The sequence below is a fragment of the Notothenia rossii genome (genome assembly GCF_949606895.1).
Source record: "Notothenia rossii genome assembly, chromosome: 11".
Lineage (NCBI taxonomy): Eukaryota > Metazoa > Chordata > Actinopteri > Perciformes > Nototheniidae > Notothenia > Notothenia rossii.
The window spans coordinates 9,499,346-9,516,789 of NC_136910.1; the positions used below are offsets into that span (position 1 = coordinate 9,499,346).

The window sequence follows — 17,444 nt, forward strand, 5'->3', positions numbered from 1 at the left end:
CGTGGGTGCAGTGATGGACTACTTGGCTTGTTGGTGAACACTGAAGAAGTGAGGATCCCGGGGTGAGGAGACTCTTTGCTTGCTTCCCATTTTAAAGTCCTGCACAACGCGGAATTGACATCGCAAGCCTTTAGAGTCCGGCATCATGAAAATGTCCATTGATGAATTTCCTTTGTGTTTTTTTTGTTGTTGTTTCATTTTGTTCTGAGTCAGTACATAAATACTATTGGCAATAGGAGACAAGCTTGACGAGAAAGGTGGCGTCTGTTTGATCCACAGGCCAGGAACGCTCTTCTCACTCTGGCCTCAAACAGCAGGGATGAGGTTCATGGAACAATTCACGCATAATGTTTTTTTTTTCTTCATATAGTTATGTTCATATTTCTGTTCAAATCAAAAAATACTTTTGTTCAGAGCAACAAGGGTCCAATGTGAAAATCTTAGATGCATTGTTTCATATTGTCTCTGAGTAAAAAGAAAATACAAAAAGAATCAAAACATTGAACTTTAAAGTCTTCTTAAAGCAACGTCCCCTCTCCGGCACTGTCGAGTGTTTCTGTCTGTACTGCCGTCACTGTGCTACTGACATCCTCGAAATAAATATGTAAACAATAAATACAAACTAAATAAAAAAATATTTATTTTCACATTCACTTACTTAGCTTACTTGGTTGGTTTTCTTTAGCTCAGGAGAAGACACCGCTGGAGTTCCAGGCTGTTGTTTCTCCTGAGAAAATCAGGACCTTTTGCTCAGCTCCTCACTGACGTGGGAGCAGGTTGCTAACTCTTAGGGTTCTTCTGCAGAGATACATCTATATTTCTTTCAGTATGGACTGCATGTTGCTTGATAATGATATGAGCGTACTGGTTAATTTAAAGAGTAATCTTGAGAACCGTCACAAGACTGTTACTTCTTTTTGGTGTCAGATACTGTATTACGACGATATGGTAGACTAGCCTATCTGATCATTTCAGCATCCTTTAGCAGGCTGATTTGCTAACTGGCATGCACATTAGCACTTCAAAATTCCTAGTTGGATCTGTGAAGCTGTATCTATGAGGGATACCAAACTGCTCATTCACATTTATATTTTTTCCCTTAAAGGGTGATTCCTTAACACTTCTCATTTAAGGGGTAGGAATCCTGGAGATCCAGAAGATCAAAACAATGTGGAGTTGGGGGGGGGGAAATAGCGTGACAGAGAAATACTCAACCCTTGCACCTTCAATAACTTAGTCAAGGAAGAAAAGGAGTAGCTCATGGCGTGCAGGGACACTTGGAGATGAAGTTACACCGTCTTCTTCCCGCTGTGGTTCAGGCATCCCGCTGCGCTGACTCACTTCTCTCCTACGGTTGGGATTGGGTTCCGTTGGAGGACAGCAGTCGGGTTCTCTCTTTCGCCGAGCCTCTGCGCTGCAGGACCCCCCCGCTGCCTCCGATGCTTCCTCCGTCCGCCCGGTCACCCCACTCGCACCTGTCGCCCCCACCCTCCGAGCGCCTCGAGTTTTGGCGGGTGGGGGTCCCGTGGGGCCGGCCGTTCTTCTCATCTGGGAAGGGATCAGCAGACGAGAACACGAAAGTCACTCTCGACGTATACATTACATGTTCCTTGTTAGACGCTTTTATCCAAAGCGACTTACATACTCAATACTGTGGGCAATCCTCACAGGAGCAATTTGTGGTGAAGTGTCTCAGGGACACAACGACATGCTGACTGCAGTGGGGTTTGAACCTGTGCTCCCCTGATCCCAACACCACCACAGCCGTATACATGCTTTAGTGTCTATGGGTCTGGGCAGGATAAAATGGAATGTTTGATTACAGAAATGGGGGGTAAGCCTTAAATTCAGTTCCTTTATTGAAAGATCAACTGCACTACTTCAGCCGATGAATTTCAAAGAAAATTCGAGAATATGGTTTGAATAGAAAAAGATCCTTGAAATCGAATTAAACAAACAACAATATAAGTGAATGTTTAATGATTCTAGATAATACATTTGCAGATAGCTCATGGTGTAATAAGTTAGTTTAGGGCCATATGTGTCTGTATCTCTAAATAACAAGAGACGTTTCAAGCACAAGGAAATGAAGTATTGGTCAATAAAATATATTTCAAAACATAAAAAGGCAAGAAAAACACATAAAGACACATAACCACATAACCTGCACATTCCTAGAATAATAAATCCAAACATGGAAAATGTCATATTGTTACTCTGGTGGGAGCACAAGCGTGAATAAGCAGTCTCACCAGATAGGGCTTGCGCCATGGGTTGATCATGAGAGCTGAGAAGTTGGGCTTGAATCGTTTCCACCACTCGTCTGAACCTTCGACTCGGACCTGGAGAGGCATCGAGTCACGCACAAATATTATGCTTACGTTTTAAGAACTAAAAGTTTGACTTTAACATTTCCAGATGATATCTTTTTTATTTGTCAAATAGGTCATGGGTTTCAGATATTAGGTCTCAATGTCTATACAAAATACAACCTTAAAACATCAGGATCAGAGAATAAGTGAACATGTTTTTATTAAATGTTCCCTTTCTGAATCAAAGTTAGATTAATGTATATGGCAGACAGCAGCCTGTTAGCTTAGCATAAAGACTGGACACAGGATGAAACAGCTAGCCAGGCTAGATAAACCAATTGTTATTGATCCTCTCAATAAACCCCTCACTCAGTTTGAAACTAGTTATGTCATTTTTTTTATTTTAAATAAGTACGACCAAAACTTATTTTCAAATTTGAATGGAGTTGAATAAACTCCCAATGAAATGATCGGTCCACTTGCCTGAAATGAGGGTGAACGTCACGCTGTAGATTCCTGTCTCCCTCCTGCCCTCCCTCTCGGTTCTCTCTCGCTCCCTCTCGCCTTCGGAAAAAGAAATGTCCACCTGGAATTTGACGGGCTTCTGGAAGACAGAAGGGCCGGCGGAGGACTTGTACTCGGCCCGAAAGCTGGTCTGTGAAAGAACGCTGTGACTGAGCGACGGGATCTGTGTGGTTGGGAGAGAGAGAAGAAGCAGAGAGACCGACAGACTTACGAGGCGGGAGAGGTACGGGTACAAACGTGAGTATAGGGAGACAAAGGGTGAGGGTGAGGAGAAGAGAGACAGAGTGAGCCATTGGTGAAAGCAAAGTGATAGATAAACGTGCAACGGGTGAGCAAGATTCAAATAATAAAAAAACGTGAAAGCAATGCGTACAGTATGAGAGTGCGTGTGAAGTCCTTATAGCCAGTGAGAGCCATGCCTCTACAAACAAGTGTTGATAGTGAGAGGAATGAAGACAGCCCAGCTCAGATACTCACAGACAGGAAGGCGTGGACGATGTCGGCTTTGACCGAACTCAGAGGTTTGTCTCTGATCACGACGAAGATCTGCTCCTCCTTCTCCAGGCCGATAAAGTTCCCGAACCACGACTTCTTAGCCAGCCTGGCAGCCAGACAGAAAAAATATACAGTAGAAGCAAATACACAGAGCCAAAGAAAACCTCACAAACACAAAGCCTTCAAGAGTTAAAACAACTCCACAAGTTTATCTCCACTTACTCAGGGCTGGATTCTGGTGTTAGATTGGACATGTCTTCTGATGTAGGAACTGAAAGAGACAACTCACTTTTAATATTAACAGTTCAATAGATGATCTTCAACTGGAAGCCAGAGGGAAAGAAATATAAAGATATGATCCATGCGGTTAAAGAGGTCAGGACACTGTATGCTGGAACAGAAAATGGATGTTTGTCAGTGTTAGAACGACATCATGATAGCATGATACTAAAAACAAATTAAAGATGGATATTATTCTAATAATAAACATAATATTATTGTTTTGGCCAGCTTGTTTCACCTGGTGGTACAGAAGAGCCTTGCCATACCCAAAAGTGCCCTCCAACTGGCCTGAGTCCGAAAATGTGTCATTTAATTATTTTTGAGTTATTTTTTACTTTTACACATCAAAATACAATGAAAGTGTAAAAATGAGTTGTTAATCATTTGAATGTTTTAGTAATGAAATGATGTCATGTCTGACACACAGCATGAAGTTAACTAACTTAGCTTAACGCAGTCAGATTCTAAATCTTCAGTCAATGATTAAAACAGAATAAATTTAAATTTTGGATTAACTATAATAACTATAAAAAATACAGTCGAGAGGCAACTGACAACACGACCCTGAAAGACGAACCTTTCATTGCTGAAGAGGGGTCAGCAGTTGAGGTGCCATGCGGCGCCACTTCTAGAAAGAAAATGAGAAGATGTTACCAGGCTAGGCTACAGCAATCTGGAACTACGGCGGTGAAGTTAGTTTCAGGTTGGATATACGGAATAACGTCCTGGATCCAGAGGGTCATCTCACCCAGTGTCACAGACCGTCAGCAGACCCAGTCCTCGCTCTAAACCAAAGGGTTTCACTTTCCAATAATAAATTACCATTTGAAAACCATTGTGGTAGTTTGCCCATAAGTGAAAAGTATGGTGTGGTACAAAATAATAATAATCTCAATGTCGAGGACGCTTCCTTGGTAGCACATGTCTTCCGAGTCACTTGCTTCAGAAGCGAGGCAAGAACCCTTCCTAGCCTCGGAAAACGAAGAATTGTGGAACAGGCTAACAGGTATGCAGGTGTGTGTCATATGCGAAGCCCCGCCTTAAATGGAGCACGATTTCTGCGAAAGATTTGGAAATTGGTCTGTGCGCAAAGCATTGTGGGGATTTTAAAGCCGTTTATCAATGTTGAGTAAAGCTGCTCCAGAGCCACTATTTCAACCATACTACGTCATCGAGTGCCGCCAAAGGACTGTTCCAATGTCCAGCATACTTGTAATTCTACCGAGCCCGGCGTACTTCGTATCGGAAAATGTCGAGGCTGCACATGTGTAGACTCCGCGGTCTTAAAATCCCCACAATGCTTTGCACAAGGACCAATTTCCCCAAATCTGTGGCGAAAAATGTAAGGCGGGGCACACCTGCACACTCTTCGTTTTCCGAATGCCAGGAAGGATTCTGGCCTCGCTTCTGAAGCAAGTGACTCGGAAGACATGTGCTACCAAGCAAGCGTACTCGACATTGAGAAACACCCTAAGACCGCGGAGTCTACACATGTGCAGTCTCGAAATTTCTCGCTACGAAGTACGCCGGCCTCGGTAGAATTCCAAGTATGCTGGACATTGGAACAGTCCTTCGGCGGCACTCGATGACGTAGTATGCTTGAAATAGTGGCTCTGGAGCAGCGTTCCTCGACATTGAGAAAGACCCTCTGACTCTGAATCGATGCAGCGTTGTATAACTAGAAGGACACACCTTTTTATTGGATGTTAGCCCACATTCTCTTATATATGTATATTCAAGTGGAATTTCAGATTTCTTTGGTTGAAAAATTCGATTTATTTTCATTAGCTTCAATTTCCTGTGACCCAATGGCATTGAATTACTTCACTAGACAAGTAGGACACACCTCTTCTTTAATGGACATATTAATATAAAAAGGAAGTTGACTAAAATCCAATAAAGAAAAGTGTGTGCTACTTGGCCAGTGTAGTAATACAATGCTGCATTGATTTGGAATCAATTATTCATGTCACATCATACTAATTAATTGTCTACAAGTTTTAAGCATTATGTCACTAATATGGTTCAGTTAGCACGGCGGCGATAACATTGGCTTTGTGTCGTTCATACAGTGATTTGTTAATGGTCCCTAAGGGACGCCCTGTGGTAAAGAATAAGGGCTGGATTAGATATGAGCTTCAAATGCTGGCAGTCTGTGCAACTGAGTATTAAGAGCGGAGTGAATGTATCCAACCTCAAACAAACTTTACCGCGGTTCTAGGATTAACAGGGCCAGAGGAACAGCAAAGGCTGTATACTGTATAGCTAAAGTGGCTCTTTCATTGTTTCAGCAGCGGGAAGTGGTGCTTGGGAAATTTGATTTGGTATGTGTTCTGAAAGGTTTCCGAACCTCTGTGAAACATGTGTAAATAATCCAGCGCCTCCTTAATCATTTCTGCTTTTTTCTTTCTCGCTTTGTCTCCCTCCCCAAAGACCCCACGCACACAAAAGTGTAATTTATTTCACAAAATAAAAGGCAAGATGACAAGATGAAAGATGAATATGACTTAAAGCAGTATTTGTTTGTTTTATTTCAATAGTTATCTCAATAATATAGTCACTGTTATTGATTTGGCCATGATAATCTTATAGTGAATACGTCCTATTGTGTAAGTAGAAAAAACTTCTTAAAGCTGATGAGCTACAGTTTGTTAGTTTAGTTAACTCTGGTGCAGATAATGTTGAGACCTTAAAATCACGACACCTCCACATTCCTTCCTACAAACTCACCCTGCATCTTGCGGCGATGGAAACGCGGCGAGCCCAGCAGGTTGTTCTTGAAAGAATTGAGGCGGGTCCTCCAGTGGGCGGAGCTGCTGGCCGCCATGCCGCTTCCCCCCCCGGGACTGGAGGGCGGGGTCAGCGACAGAGAGCCCACCCCTCCCCCTCCCTCCGCCCGCGAGGAGGATGAGGACGAGGAAGAGGAGGGCGGGGTAGAGGAGGGGTGGTGAGGGTGGTGGACAGGGGTGCCCAAGGGCGTGGGCAACGGAGAGCCCTGGGGGGTTACCTGCGGCACAGAGTGGGCAGAGTTTGGGTAGAAGCTCTTAGTCACTGACTTAAGGACAGAAGACGAGGGGAAGAAGAAACGAGGGATGGGTGACAGGAGCGGAGAGGGGGAGGGTGAGCGGGAGGATGGGTTGTGCAGAGGCAGGGATTTGATGGGCTGCAGGTGGGGTCGGTCGGCCGGTCCCTTGGTGGGCAGGGTCTGGGTCTTGGGGTTGGGGGGAGCTTTGTGCTTTTCATGAGCCCGTGCGGAGCGAGGAGTGGTGGCGTTTCCCTGTTTGGACTCCTTTGAGAGGAGGGTGGCGGTGGCTGAGGTGACGTCTGATTGGCTGAAAGTGAAGATGGGGCTTTGATAGGACTGGGAAGGGGGGGGATTTGTGGGGTGGGGGGATGGGGGATGGAACATGGAGAAAGGATGGAGATGAATATCATGCTTCATGACAAAAGAGTGCATCTTGTGAGTAGTGAAAGTCTCAAATGCAATACTACCAATGGTGACTAAAGAAGCATTCACGTCTGCAATTTATCTTTTTGTGCTCTTCATATTTCATGTGATTGTGGTAGTGACTGGGTTAAACATTTCGTGACTAAAGACAGTGAAGATGTTATTGCTTGCAGTTAAGGATGAATTATTCACCATCTATGGACTGTTTTAGAACATGAGCGAACTATCCAATAGACCCCCATTAATCCTCTTTTTAAAGGTTCAATGTTATATTCTTGAGAATGGTGCACACAACTAGATCATGCATGATGAGGAAGATAAGTGACATGAAGACAGAAGAAGAATGCCACACAAACCTCCTGTCGGGTGAGATTTAATCTGAGGAACTGGTGTGCTGGTGATGATGTGTAAGAATGACTGAAGACTTGATAAATGGATACTTGAGGGGGTCGTGAATGTGGTTACATTTGTATAAAAGCAGTTTAAGGCACAGCACACTGATATCGATAGCTAGACACATGTTGAAACTACTTTTACTGTTAAAAACACTCATGATTAGCAGTATTTATGAAATTCTTAGACATTGTTAAGATCTACATTTGTTTATATAACATGGGAATATTGTCACAAAACGAATGAATACATAATAAATCACTTTAAATTACAGTCCCAGCTTAATGTCAGCAATACTTCAAAATTCAAAACGACAAATTGGTTAACGGCACTGTTGTGAACAAACTCCCAGAATATGACATGACCTAAATGTTCACTCTAGGGCTCGATGGAAATGCTAACCATGTGGCCTCTGCTGATTGGGCAACACTGAAGCACACACATAACATTAAGGCTTTAAGGATAGGTTATTTGAAGACTGTCTTAAAACAATAGCCAGGGGTCCATCAGAAGAGTTTCTGTGCGTGTAATCATTCCTCCTGTTCATACTGCCAGTAACTGTAAGTGATCCCTTCTTAATGTGATTTAAATGTAAGTGATACTGGCCAAAATGGACAGTTCTTGTTCTGTGTAAATATGCTTCCTGAAGCTTATCTTAAGCTAATATTAGGCTTCCCAGACAGTGTTGCATTGCTGAGCTGCAGCCAAGGGATAGTCACACAAAGGGAATTCTACATCAAATCAAACTGTAATCAAGCAGGGGGGGGGGGGTCGTTCAATGGCCTGATTATTGTGAGTCTATCCTGGGGGAGTTAAATAATACAAAATAATGTTGGTTTTCAATATTTTATAATGCATGCTTGCATTCTGATCAAAGACAGTGCAGGTAATCAATGCAACAGTTAAATGTGTACAGTTTGTCGAGGTTTGGCCACCAGGCCCTTACCCTGGGACTGCTGAGAGGACTGGAGGAGAGACCGGTTGATGCTCCGCTGACTGAGCGAGACCTGGGGAACAGAGCCGAGGTCAAAGGATTGTCCGCAAAGAAAGAGTATGAGCAACGAGAAACTGTGTGTAATGCATGTGTGTTAGCATACTATAAGTACCTCTGGCTGTGTGCAGCTGTGTCCAGGGCCCTGCGAGGCGGGGTAGGGGACCCCTGCTCAGTAACACTGAGCACCTCGAGGCTTTTCCTCTCGGGGCGACAGCGGCCGTGGCGCGTCAGCATCGGAGAGTCAACACGCTTTCGAGGAGGGTCTGCTGTGGAGCACCGACATAAAGTTATGAAAGGATAGACCGAAATTTATTTGCAGTTTTTGGCTAAGTTTGACTTACATTGCAGGATATGTTGGGCAACTGTCACTCTGAAAGATATGCTTTGTTTCTTTCCCCCTGAAGTGGTCAGGGTTCCTGCCAGTTTCAACAACTCAAATTTAAGACTTTTTAAGACCTTTTCAAGACCACTTTGAATAGAATTTAAGACCTATTTCACGGTATGAAGGAAAATTGCTATGAAAGAAGAAATACGTCCCATAATGACTTACAAAGTAAATGTAATCATGTTCAACATAAGAACAATGACTGAACATAACAGCATAACAGTACAGAACTGTGTTAGCGTGTTAGACAAAAAGTGTGTGTGTGTGTGATAGGGCTGTGCAATTAAAGGTATTTTAATCGATTATTTTGGTTTGCTAGGTTGTGACAGTGCACTAGAACATAATTGATCTAATTAATTTTAGTCTAATTTATTTGTATGTATCATATTTATATATGTTTAGTAGCTTGTGGAAGTGCCCTCCAAAGTATTTGTTGATCTTGTTTATTGGTATTTATTATTTTGATATTATTTATTTAAATGTATCAGTACTGGTAAGGTGTTTTTTTTATTTTTTATTAAATAAACCCTATTGCTTGCTGTTAGTAACAAATGTGGCTTCATCTTCATCATCTCACTCCGTTGTCACTATGCATTTATTTTCTCTTTTACAGTACTCAAAAGTGTGATTTTCCCACTGGCTCTCTGCACGCCATCTGTGACTGTGATACATTTTGCTTTATTTAATAAAAAAAGAATAGCCGTCTTCACCCAGTTTTGTCCAATTTGAAATGATTTTTGAAGACAGAAGAGGCTTTAGGCCGATGCTAATGGTGGGGATGACATTGACTGACTTCTTGGTCTAATGGCTATATGTACAAATATCTTATCCAAAACCCAATAGTGTGTAAATAGTTCTGAGGGTACCTGTGTTTGGCCCCAGACTCACACACTCCGGTAAAATCTCTTCACAGAAACCTAGGCTGGTAAAAGCAGCTCCCTGCGTTGAGTGGATCCCTCCTGCCCCCTATTGACTGACCTACGTCATTGCGCGGTGGCAAGTCCTCGTCCTCATAGCTGGGGTAGCGCTCTTTCCTGTCCAGCAGCAGGTAATAGATCATCTTCTCCTGGTTTTCTCTGAGACACAAACAGAAGAAAATAAACATCGATCCAAATACCTACTCCTACTATAAGTTATGGTGAGGAATGTTGAGGTGCCTGATCTCCAGCGTTTTCCACTTCAAAACAACAAAACACAGGCTTTTTTTTAACACAAATCATTATTTAAATATTTCTTTTTTTTTTTTTTTTTGTTTTTTTTTCTCAATGAGCACCTGACTGCACCATGACTTTGATTTTTGTAAGGTTTGGATCACACAGCTTCATCCGCCATCTTGCTTTCTTTCACTAACGTATCACATGGCTTTTTGGAGAGGAAACTGTATCCCCTTTTTGCTTTCACACAGCTCTCACAATATCTGTCCACAATACACAGGAGTACAAAAAAATCATAAATGAAGTACATGAATGTGTGAGCAGAATAATAGTAACTAAAATACTGCAGTCTTTAATAAATGCAATTAGTATAACTAGATGTTTCACGTACTGTATTGTCTTACATAATAGTTACATAATACTTTTTTTCTCCTCAACATATATATTAATAATCTTTCAACAGTTTCAAATCGTTTCATAACACAACCTCATTACCGTCCATTGTAATTAGAGCAGTAGTGGTTGTACTGCAGGGCTGTTCACTTGCACTTCATTATGTAAGTAAGTGTGAGTGTTTTCCAGGTCACGCGGTGTTCACGGTTAAACACAGTTATGTTAAATACTTACTCTTCACATTGCAAATCACGCGTGAGCTTGCCTCGGTCTCGGAAACACCCGAGCGAGTGCATGCTGTCCAACACATCTGGGTCCAGCTCTGTTAGGGAAGAGATTCGCTTCACACACACTCGCCTGGGAGGAGGCTGCTCGGGACACGGCTCATTGCGACCACCCCTGGGAGACACACACACACACACACACACACACACACACACACACACACACACACACACACACACACACACACACACACACACACACACACACACACACACACACACACACACACACACACACACACACACACACACACACACACACACACACACACACACACACACACACACACACACACACACACACACACACACACACACACACACACACGAATGACACAGATATAACGAATAATTAAAAATGACCACACATCGCTTTAGATTAGTATTTCATTCAACAGTCCAGTATGTAAAAAGAGAGTGTATACTCACAGATACCAGGCGTGTTTCTGGATGGCCTCTAGCTGTAAAAGGTGACAGGGCAGATGGGGCCATTAGCTCCTACAGTCTGTTTGCAGCCAGATGGCCGCAGAGCTGTGCTGTGTAAACACCTCACACCAGATACTTTTCTTTCAAACTCCTCATCAGTATTTTACATTAAAATCACAATTACATGCGTTATTCTGATTTCTGTTAAGGCATTGGACGATATGTTTTAAGTACTCTAGGTGTGATTCATGATATTATCAATATAAATCATTCAAATATGCTTGGAACTCTTAAAATGACTTGGTTTGAAATCACATTTTATTTTTAAGAAACAAATATTTGTTTTAAAAATAGAAATTTAGCGACAATCATTTTTGGGGCAAAACGATCAATTTAATCATCTAAAATTAGGTTAACATAAAGAATAACGTCCCCTTGCATAAGAAAAGGAAACGTTTTTATAATTGAATAGGAACATTCTGGGAGTATGGTCTTTCTTATGTGATCATCATGTATTTTATTTTTGATTAGGCTTTTTCATTCTCTACAATGACAACTACAGGAATGTACATTTACCATGAACATATTGACAATTCTGATAAATTCATAAAGTAGGAATGAAAGGCAAACCGCAATTTGATGAGGACAATTGAATACTTTTAAATGTTGGCCATGAGGGTTGTGCAATAGGTCGCCATTGTCAGTATGTGCGTCTGTGTATTGTGTTTGTGCGAACGGTGTATGAGTGATGATATGTGTATGTATTTTAATGTTTATTATGTTTGTATATGTAGATGTATGCGGAACTGCAGGACAGAGTCCAGAACAAATGTCCTTAAGGGGACAATAAAGTATATCGTATCGTAACACAGGAGTAAATTATCTTTGGGTACAGTCTAAATATAGAAATAGTTTTAATTCCTGTTTTTTAGAAGGCATTTAGACCCCATGTTTCTGAGCCTGATGTGAGCCCAATCTCTTACCGTGAGCCTCTTTTCGGGGTTGACCTCAATCATGCCCTTCAGCAGGGACTGACAGTCCGGGGGGATGAAGTGAGGCATGTGGAACACCCCGCTCTTCACCTTCTCCAGGAGCTGCCGTAAATTGTCATGGTCAAAGGGCAGGGCACCCTGTAGGAGAAAGGATGGGATGAAAAGGACAAAAAAAAGTGTTACAAATAAACCTGACTTGAAGAAGGGGAAGGAAGTCTGCAGAACCATAAAGGTGCCTTTACAAAAGGACCAAACTGTGTTGTGAAAACGGAGCAAAAGACTCACCACCAGTAGAGCAAAAAGGATGACCCCACAGCTCCACACATCTGCTCTCCGCCCGTCATATTTCTCTCCCTGCGACAGAAAGAATGAATCATACACTGACTAAAAACGCAATATGAGTGACTTTGATTGATTCAATCACGGATTCAATTTCAGCTCATTAGGGGCTTATCTAAGACATCTCCTAAATGACTGTCGAATTAACATCTGCATGGTTTATATTACAGGTTCCAACATTTGAGAAACACCCACCCGTATGACTTCAGGGCAAGCATAATGTGGTGATCTAAAATGAAAGAAAAAAGCACAATTGTTATGCGTGCAATTCTGGAATAATTGGCAGTAATTACTAATAATAATTAGTATTTTAAAAAGTGGCACATTATGTATTCTTTATCAAGAGGAATTTATTATGTTATGCATTGATATACACTGTTTCTGAAATACACATTTTTTTTTAAATGGATGTACTCATTAACAGCACACTCAAACACTTGGTACTCACCCACAGCTGGTCTCTAACAGACTGTCCCCCACCTGTAGGGAGGCCATGCCAAAGTCAGCGATACGGATGTTGTTCTTTTCATCCAGGAGCAGGTTCTCAGGCTTCAGGTCTCTGTGACTGTTGACACAAACACAACAGAAACTGTAAGATTTCCAGTACTGGTTATCGCTTTTCAACTGTTCATGCTACACAATCCACTAATGTATGACTTGATTTGCTGACAAAAATGTGTCCAAATGATATTTAAGGATGAAAAGTGCCTGCAAACATTGAGTCAGTATTAGAACGAGATGTTTATGATTCATTTTTGATGTAACTGACTAAGACAGCTTCTGATTTATTCTTCCATGACACATTAACTTGGCATGGATTCTTCATTGTTTAAAGAGTTTGATTTAAGGACCACTGCTCTCTCAGCAAAGAAACCCACCAGATGGAATGACTGTGGCAGAAATCCAAAGCAGATATGATCTGCCTGAAGAACTTTCTGGCCTCTTTCGGAGTCAGCCGGCCCTTCTTCACCAGGTAGTCAAACAGCTCCCCCCCCGACACATGCTCCAACACCAGGTACCTTTCAACATTAAGGAAGAACAGCGTGATTTCAAAAAGACAGTAGTGGGGACCAAAAATAGTATAAAATAGTTTTTTATTTATTGAAGACACTCTTCTAGTTTTTGATACTACGCATTTTGGATGTATGATTCTTGGTCTAAAATATTTATATGAAATCTTGTAATTTATTTTGTTATGCCTTCACTTTAAACTAATATACCTCTCTATTCTGAAAGATCTTTATTTTAACATTTTAGTGAATATTTTCTTCAAGATAAATCAAAAACATTTAAGATTTAATGCAAGAGACGAAGCAGAAACAAATGAAAAGGGAGATTTGACGAATAGGAGATTAACATAGTTCATAGGAGTAATATTAATACCCAGCCTGCTCCAAAGTTCAGTATTCAGCCACAGAATAAAGCATGCAGACTGCATAGAGCGCAGTTGTGGGGCTCTTTGGAATGCAGAGGAAACTCACAGGTATTTGTTATTCTCGTAAACATCATGCAGCTTCAACACATGCGGATGCTCAATCAGTTTCAGAATGGCAATCTCCCTCTCAACCTGGTTAGAGAGAAGAGACAGATGTGCAGAAAAAGAGCTGAAGATATTAAAGCAGAGAGCACACAAGCCAGGAGAATACATTAGTTAAATATAGAGAATATGGAGCAGTTTGTGTAAAGCATCTTGATTAAAGCATTATGATCACTGCAATGACCTGACGAGCTTCATACTGTACCTTCATCAGGACTGACTCAGACAGCTTCTCTCTGTTGACTATTTTGACCGCTACCTTCTGACCCGTAATACAATGGACCCCGAGCTTGACCAGTCCTGAAATAGAAAATGTAGAGGCAAAAATAAGACAGACATGTTTGAAAGACGTGTCATCTAGTTTAAATGTCTACATTTAGTAGTTTAAAATCCAGCCGGGTTTACTCACCTGTCTGTCCCTTCCCCAGTGTTTTCTCCAGTCGGTAGGGCCCAACATATTGAGCTGACTGACTCAGAGACAGTTCCTTACTCATACTGCTCTTGAAGGAGGCTAACACACTACTCTAGCTGCACAGTGGCTATTGCAATCACTGTGATATTATACAGCTTATTACAGTTACAAGATGGTGCTCAATTTTGCAGATTTTATTTCAGTGATAATACTGATACACTGACTTGGTGAATGCTTAAAAACTGCAAACTGGTGCTGACATATGGGTGATACATGAACATTCTTTATCCAAATCTGGTTAATACACAAAGCTAAATATAGTTGTTCTGAAGCACAGTTAACATGTATAACGTTGAAGAAGAGAAACTGAGATGACAGCAAGTTACAAGGCTGTTGTATGCGTTAAATACTGAACACTACCCTAAAGATAAACATGACAAATTAAAGAGTTTTACTCCTGTACATTAGCTTATTTGTATAATGACGTTAAGTAGATATTACGTAGAAATTATCGTATTAGAGGAACGTTAACGTGTTTTTCCACGTAGGTTGGAAAGATTTATATCATTTGCTGGTCGTGTCTAACCAACAAAATGTCAAAATACGCCAGTTAGTTGTTAGCACTGATAATTAAATCTGTTTTACTCTCTCTGTCAGGCCTTTCACAGGTGCAACAACATGCTATGTTTTAGCCTCGCCGCCGCTCTCCCACACAGCAGCGAGGCTAGCTTTAGCTTCAACGGCTGGACCAACGGCCGTCTTGCTGTCAAAAAAAGCGACTCCTCCGGAAGTTCAACGCCAAACGGTTAGATTTATCACACGGCCTCCGCATTCTCACAATATTTCGAGGTGAAATTCCTAGCAAAACAACCATCTTTTAGCGTAGTGTAGTCCTCCCCCTCCCTGACTCTCCCCCGTCTCTCTACATCCCTGCAGATCACAGCATCTTCTCCTCTCTCCTTTGGCGTGTCCTCCCTCCTCACCGGCGGATACACAGGTAAAAAATATCCGCAGATAACGTCGCACAATTATCGACTGCCTTATTTCCCCAACCTCACTTTTAATAATAGTTCACGCAGGGTAAAAGGCCCCCCTAAATTACACTCCCTTCGGTTTTCTTGCCGTAAATCGATATTTTCCTCTCTCCTCTTCCTTCCTTCGTCTCACTCGCATCAGCATCCGGGTCCCACTCTCTCTCTCTCTCCATCCACTCTCATCTCGCCCTCCTCCTCCTCCTCCTCCTGGTCTTCTTCCTCAAAATACGCTTATCTCTGCATTCACCTCAGCACCGCGGACACCTCCCTTACTGTTTTCATGAAGAAAAAAAATGTGTAAACATCGCCAGAGGCAGCGGATGGGACTGCTGGTGAGGAGGGGACTTGGGTGTTTTGTCCCGGCTCTGGCCTCTCAGAATCACCGCTGTCCTGCAGCCTTTGGGCCGCAGTGGGGATTGCGTTGCATTAAAAAAAAAGATAATTTAATTAAGTACAATAAGGAGGTAATTGCATAACCTCAGTATTTGCATTATATGCAACTGTATAGTCCTTCTCCAGCAGAGGTGGGAAGTAACTAAGTACATTTACTGAAGTACTGTACTTTTTACTTCTTTACTTGAGTGTTTCCATGTAATGCTACTTTATACTTTTACTCCAAAAGGGAAATAATGTAATTACTCCACTTCATTTATTAAACAGAATTAACAAAATGCATCCCTAAAAATGTAACTACTGGACTAACTTTTGAAGTAACAAAAGAGTAAAATTATTTAAATATTTTACAAAAGTCAATAAGAACTTTACTCTAATATTTGTATTTTATTGCACTTGATTCTACTCCACTATAATTGATGTGACGTAAATTGAATTAGATTATTGAAAACTACTTATTGAACATTATGATTTTAATTAAATTCTAGAGGAATATTACAAAAACATAATTACTCAAATTGTGTGACTAGCTACAACATCGAAAAACAGAAATAGTATTAGAAGTATAAAGGTAATTAAGCACATTTAAATTATTTTTAACTAACTGGTAACTTGTAAAAAAGTATCCTATACTAAAGTGAAATATCCCAATGCTTTTTCCAAAACTGTAAAACATTAAATTAACTAACGAACAGCTTATATTAAACGCACATATTCTGTGTCACCTTATTCATACATTGTCAGCCCCATTTATAATCACAGAACATTTTCTCTTTGTATAAAAAAACACCAAATGTTCCAGAAATTCATGATGCCAGCTATAGACCATATGACAAAAATAATATTTTCTGACGATCACATCTCCTTAAATAAGGGTGACCCATCACACCTCCTCATCTGGAGATGAAACTGAAAAGATATGTGTTGGGTGCTGATTTAAATGAATCACACAGGGATGAAAAGGAGGTATGTAGGACATGTGAATGTATCATCTGTAAAGTGCCTTGAAAAATCTCTAAATCTGAAATGTTGTGTGTGGGCGGATAATTCCCCAAAGCCCATCTTCATCTGCGCCTAGCTGGTTGATTTACACGCAGCCAGAAGGATTTGTCTCCAACCATGGTGCAGAAATAGAACTGGGAACACTCAGTCTACAATCGTCTGTTTCCCTCTGGTTGTTTTAGATCAAAGTACTACAGAAATGGTGGATCTCAATCAGTGCCGCAAATGATAAAGTCAATCTTAATGGGTGATAACAAGACATATTGTAATGCGTGATGCTATGTTTGCAACCAAGCAGTATTTATACTAAAGGAATTGAGAGAAGCAAAGATGGGAAATAAAAAAGAAGGACAAAAGTCTCAGTCTTACATTTTTTTGAAGGCAGAATAAAGTCTGCTTTATCTTGCAAACATTTGTAAATATATATTTTTCGTCCCCAACACCCGGATCTACCCTGTCTATTTGGTCACATCCGGTTTGTGAATAAATCATTTCGGCTCCTAAACACATTTTCTCTACTGAAAATAAGGACCTCTGACTTTTCTTCCATCTCCACTAACTCATTGCAAGAGCTCAGACTGGGAAAGCGACATCAGACTGCTCAGTGCAGGTACTAATGTGAGGATTAAGCAGAGATTAACAAA

The 17,444-nt window shown here is 41.2% G+C and overlaps 1 protein-coding gene across 10 annotated transcripts; it reads right to left on the minus strand.

Annotated features, from left to right (window-relative positions):
• Nucleotides 1–292: 292 nt before the first annotated feature.
• Nucleotides 293–15,590, minus strand: brsk1a (BR serine/threonine kinase 1a). Of its 10 annotated transcripts, none has more exons than XM_079657092.1 (20): nucleotides 15,107–15,588; nucleotides 14,369–15,064; nucleotides 14,165–14,259; nucleotides 13,904–13,989; nucleotides 13,301–13,441; nucleotides 12,871–12,987; nucleotides 12,618–12,651; nucleotides 12,369–12,437; nucleotides 12,075–12,221; nucleotides 11,095–11,126; nucleotides 10,616–10,780; nucleotides 9,813–9,910; nucleotides 8,562–8,715; nucleotides 8,402–8,462; nucleotides 6,345–6,975; nucleotides 3,555–3,603; nucleotides 3,315–3,438; nucleotides 2,796–3,000; nucleotides 2,253–2,342; nucleotides 293–1,560 (listed from the first exon to the last, which is right to left on the minus strand). In XM_079657092.1, the coding sequence occupies exons 2-20, from the start codon at nucleotides 14,451–14,453 to the stop codon at nucleotides 1,349–1,351; spliced, it is 2,595 nt and encodes an 864-aa protein (XP_079513218.1). In that variant the 5' UTR covers nucleotides 14,454–15,064; nucleotides 15,107–15,588; the 3' UTR covers nucleotides 293–1,348. The 10 variants fall into 10 exon arrangements, with proteins under 10 accessions (XP_079513218.1, XP_079513222.1, XP_079513221.1 ...); XM_079657096.1 differs by adding an exon at nucleotides 4,192–4,242 and having other exon boundaries at nucleotides 6,345–6,621; nucleotides 8,562–8,712; nucleotides 14,369–15,586; XM_079657095.1 differs by adding an exon at nucleotides 4,192–4,242 and having other exon boundaries at nucleotides 6,345–6,621; nucleotides 14,369–15,585.
• Between the last annotated feature and the right edge of the window lie 1,854 nt (nucleotides 15,591–17,444).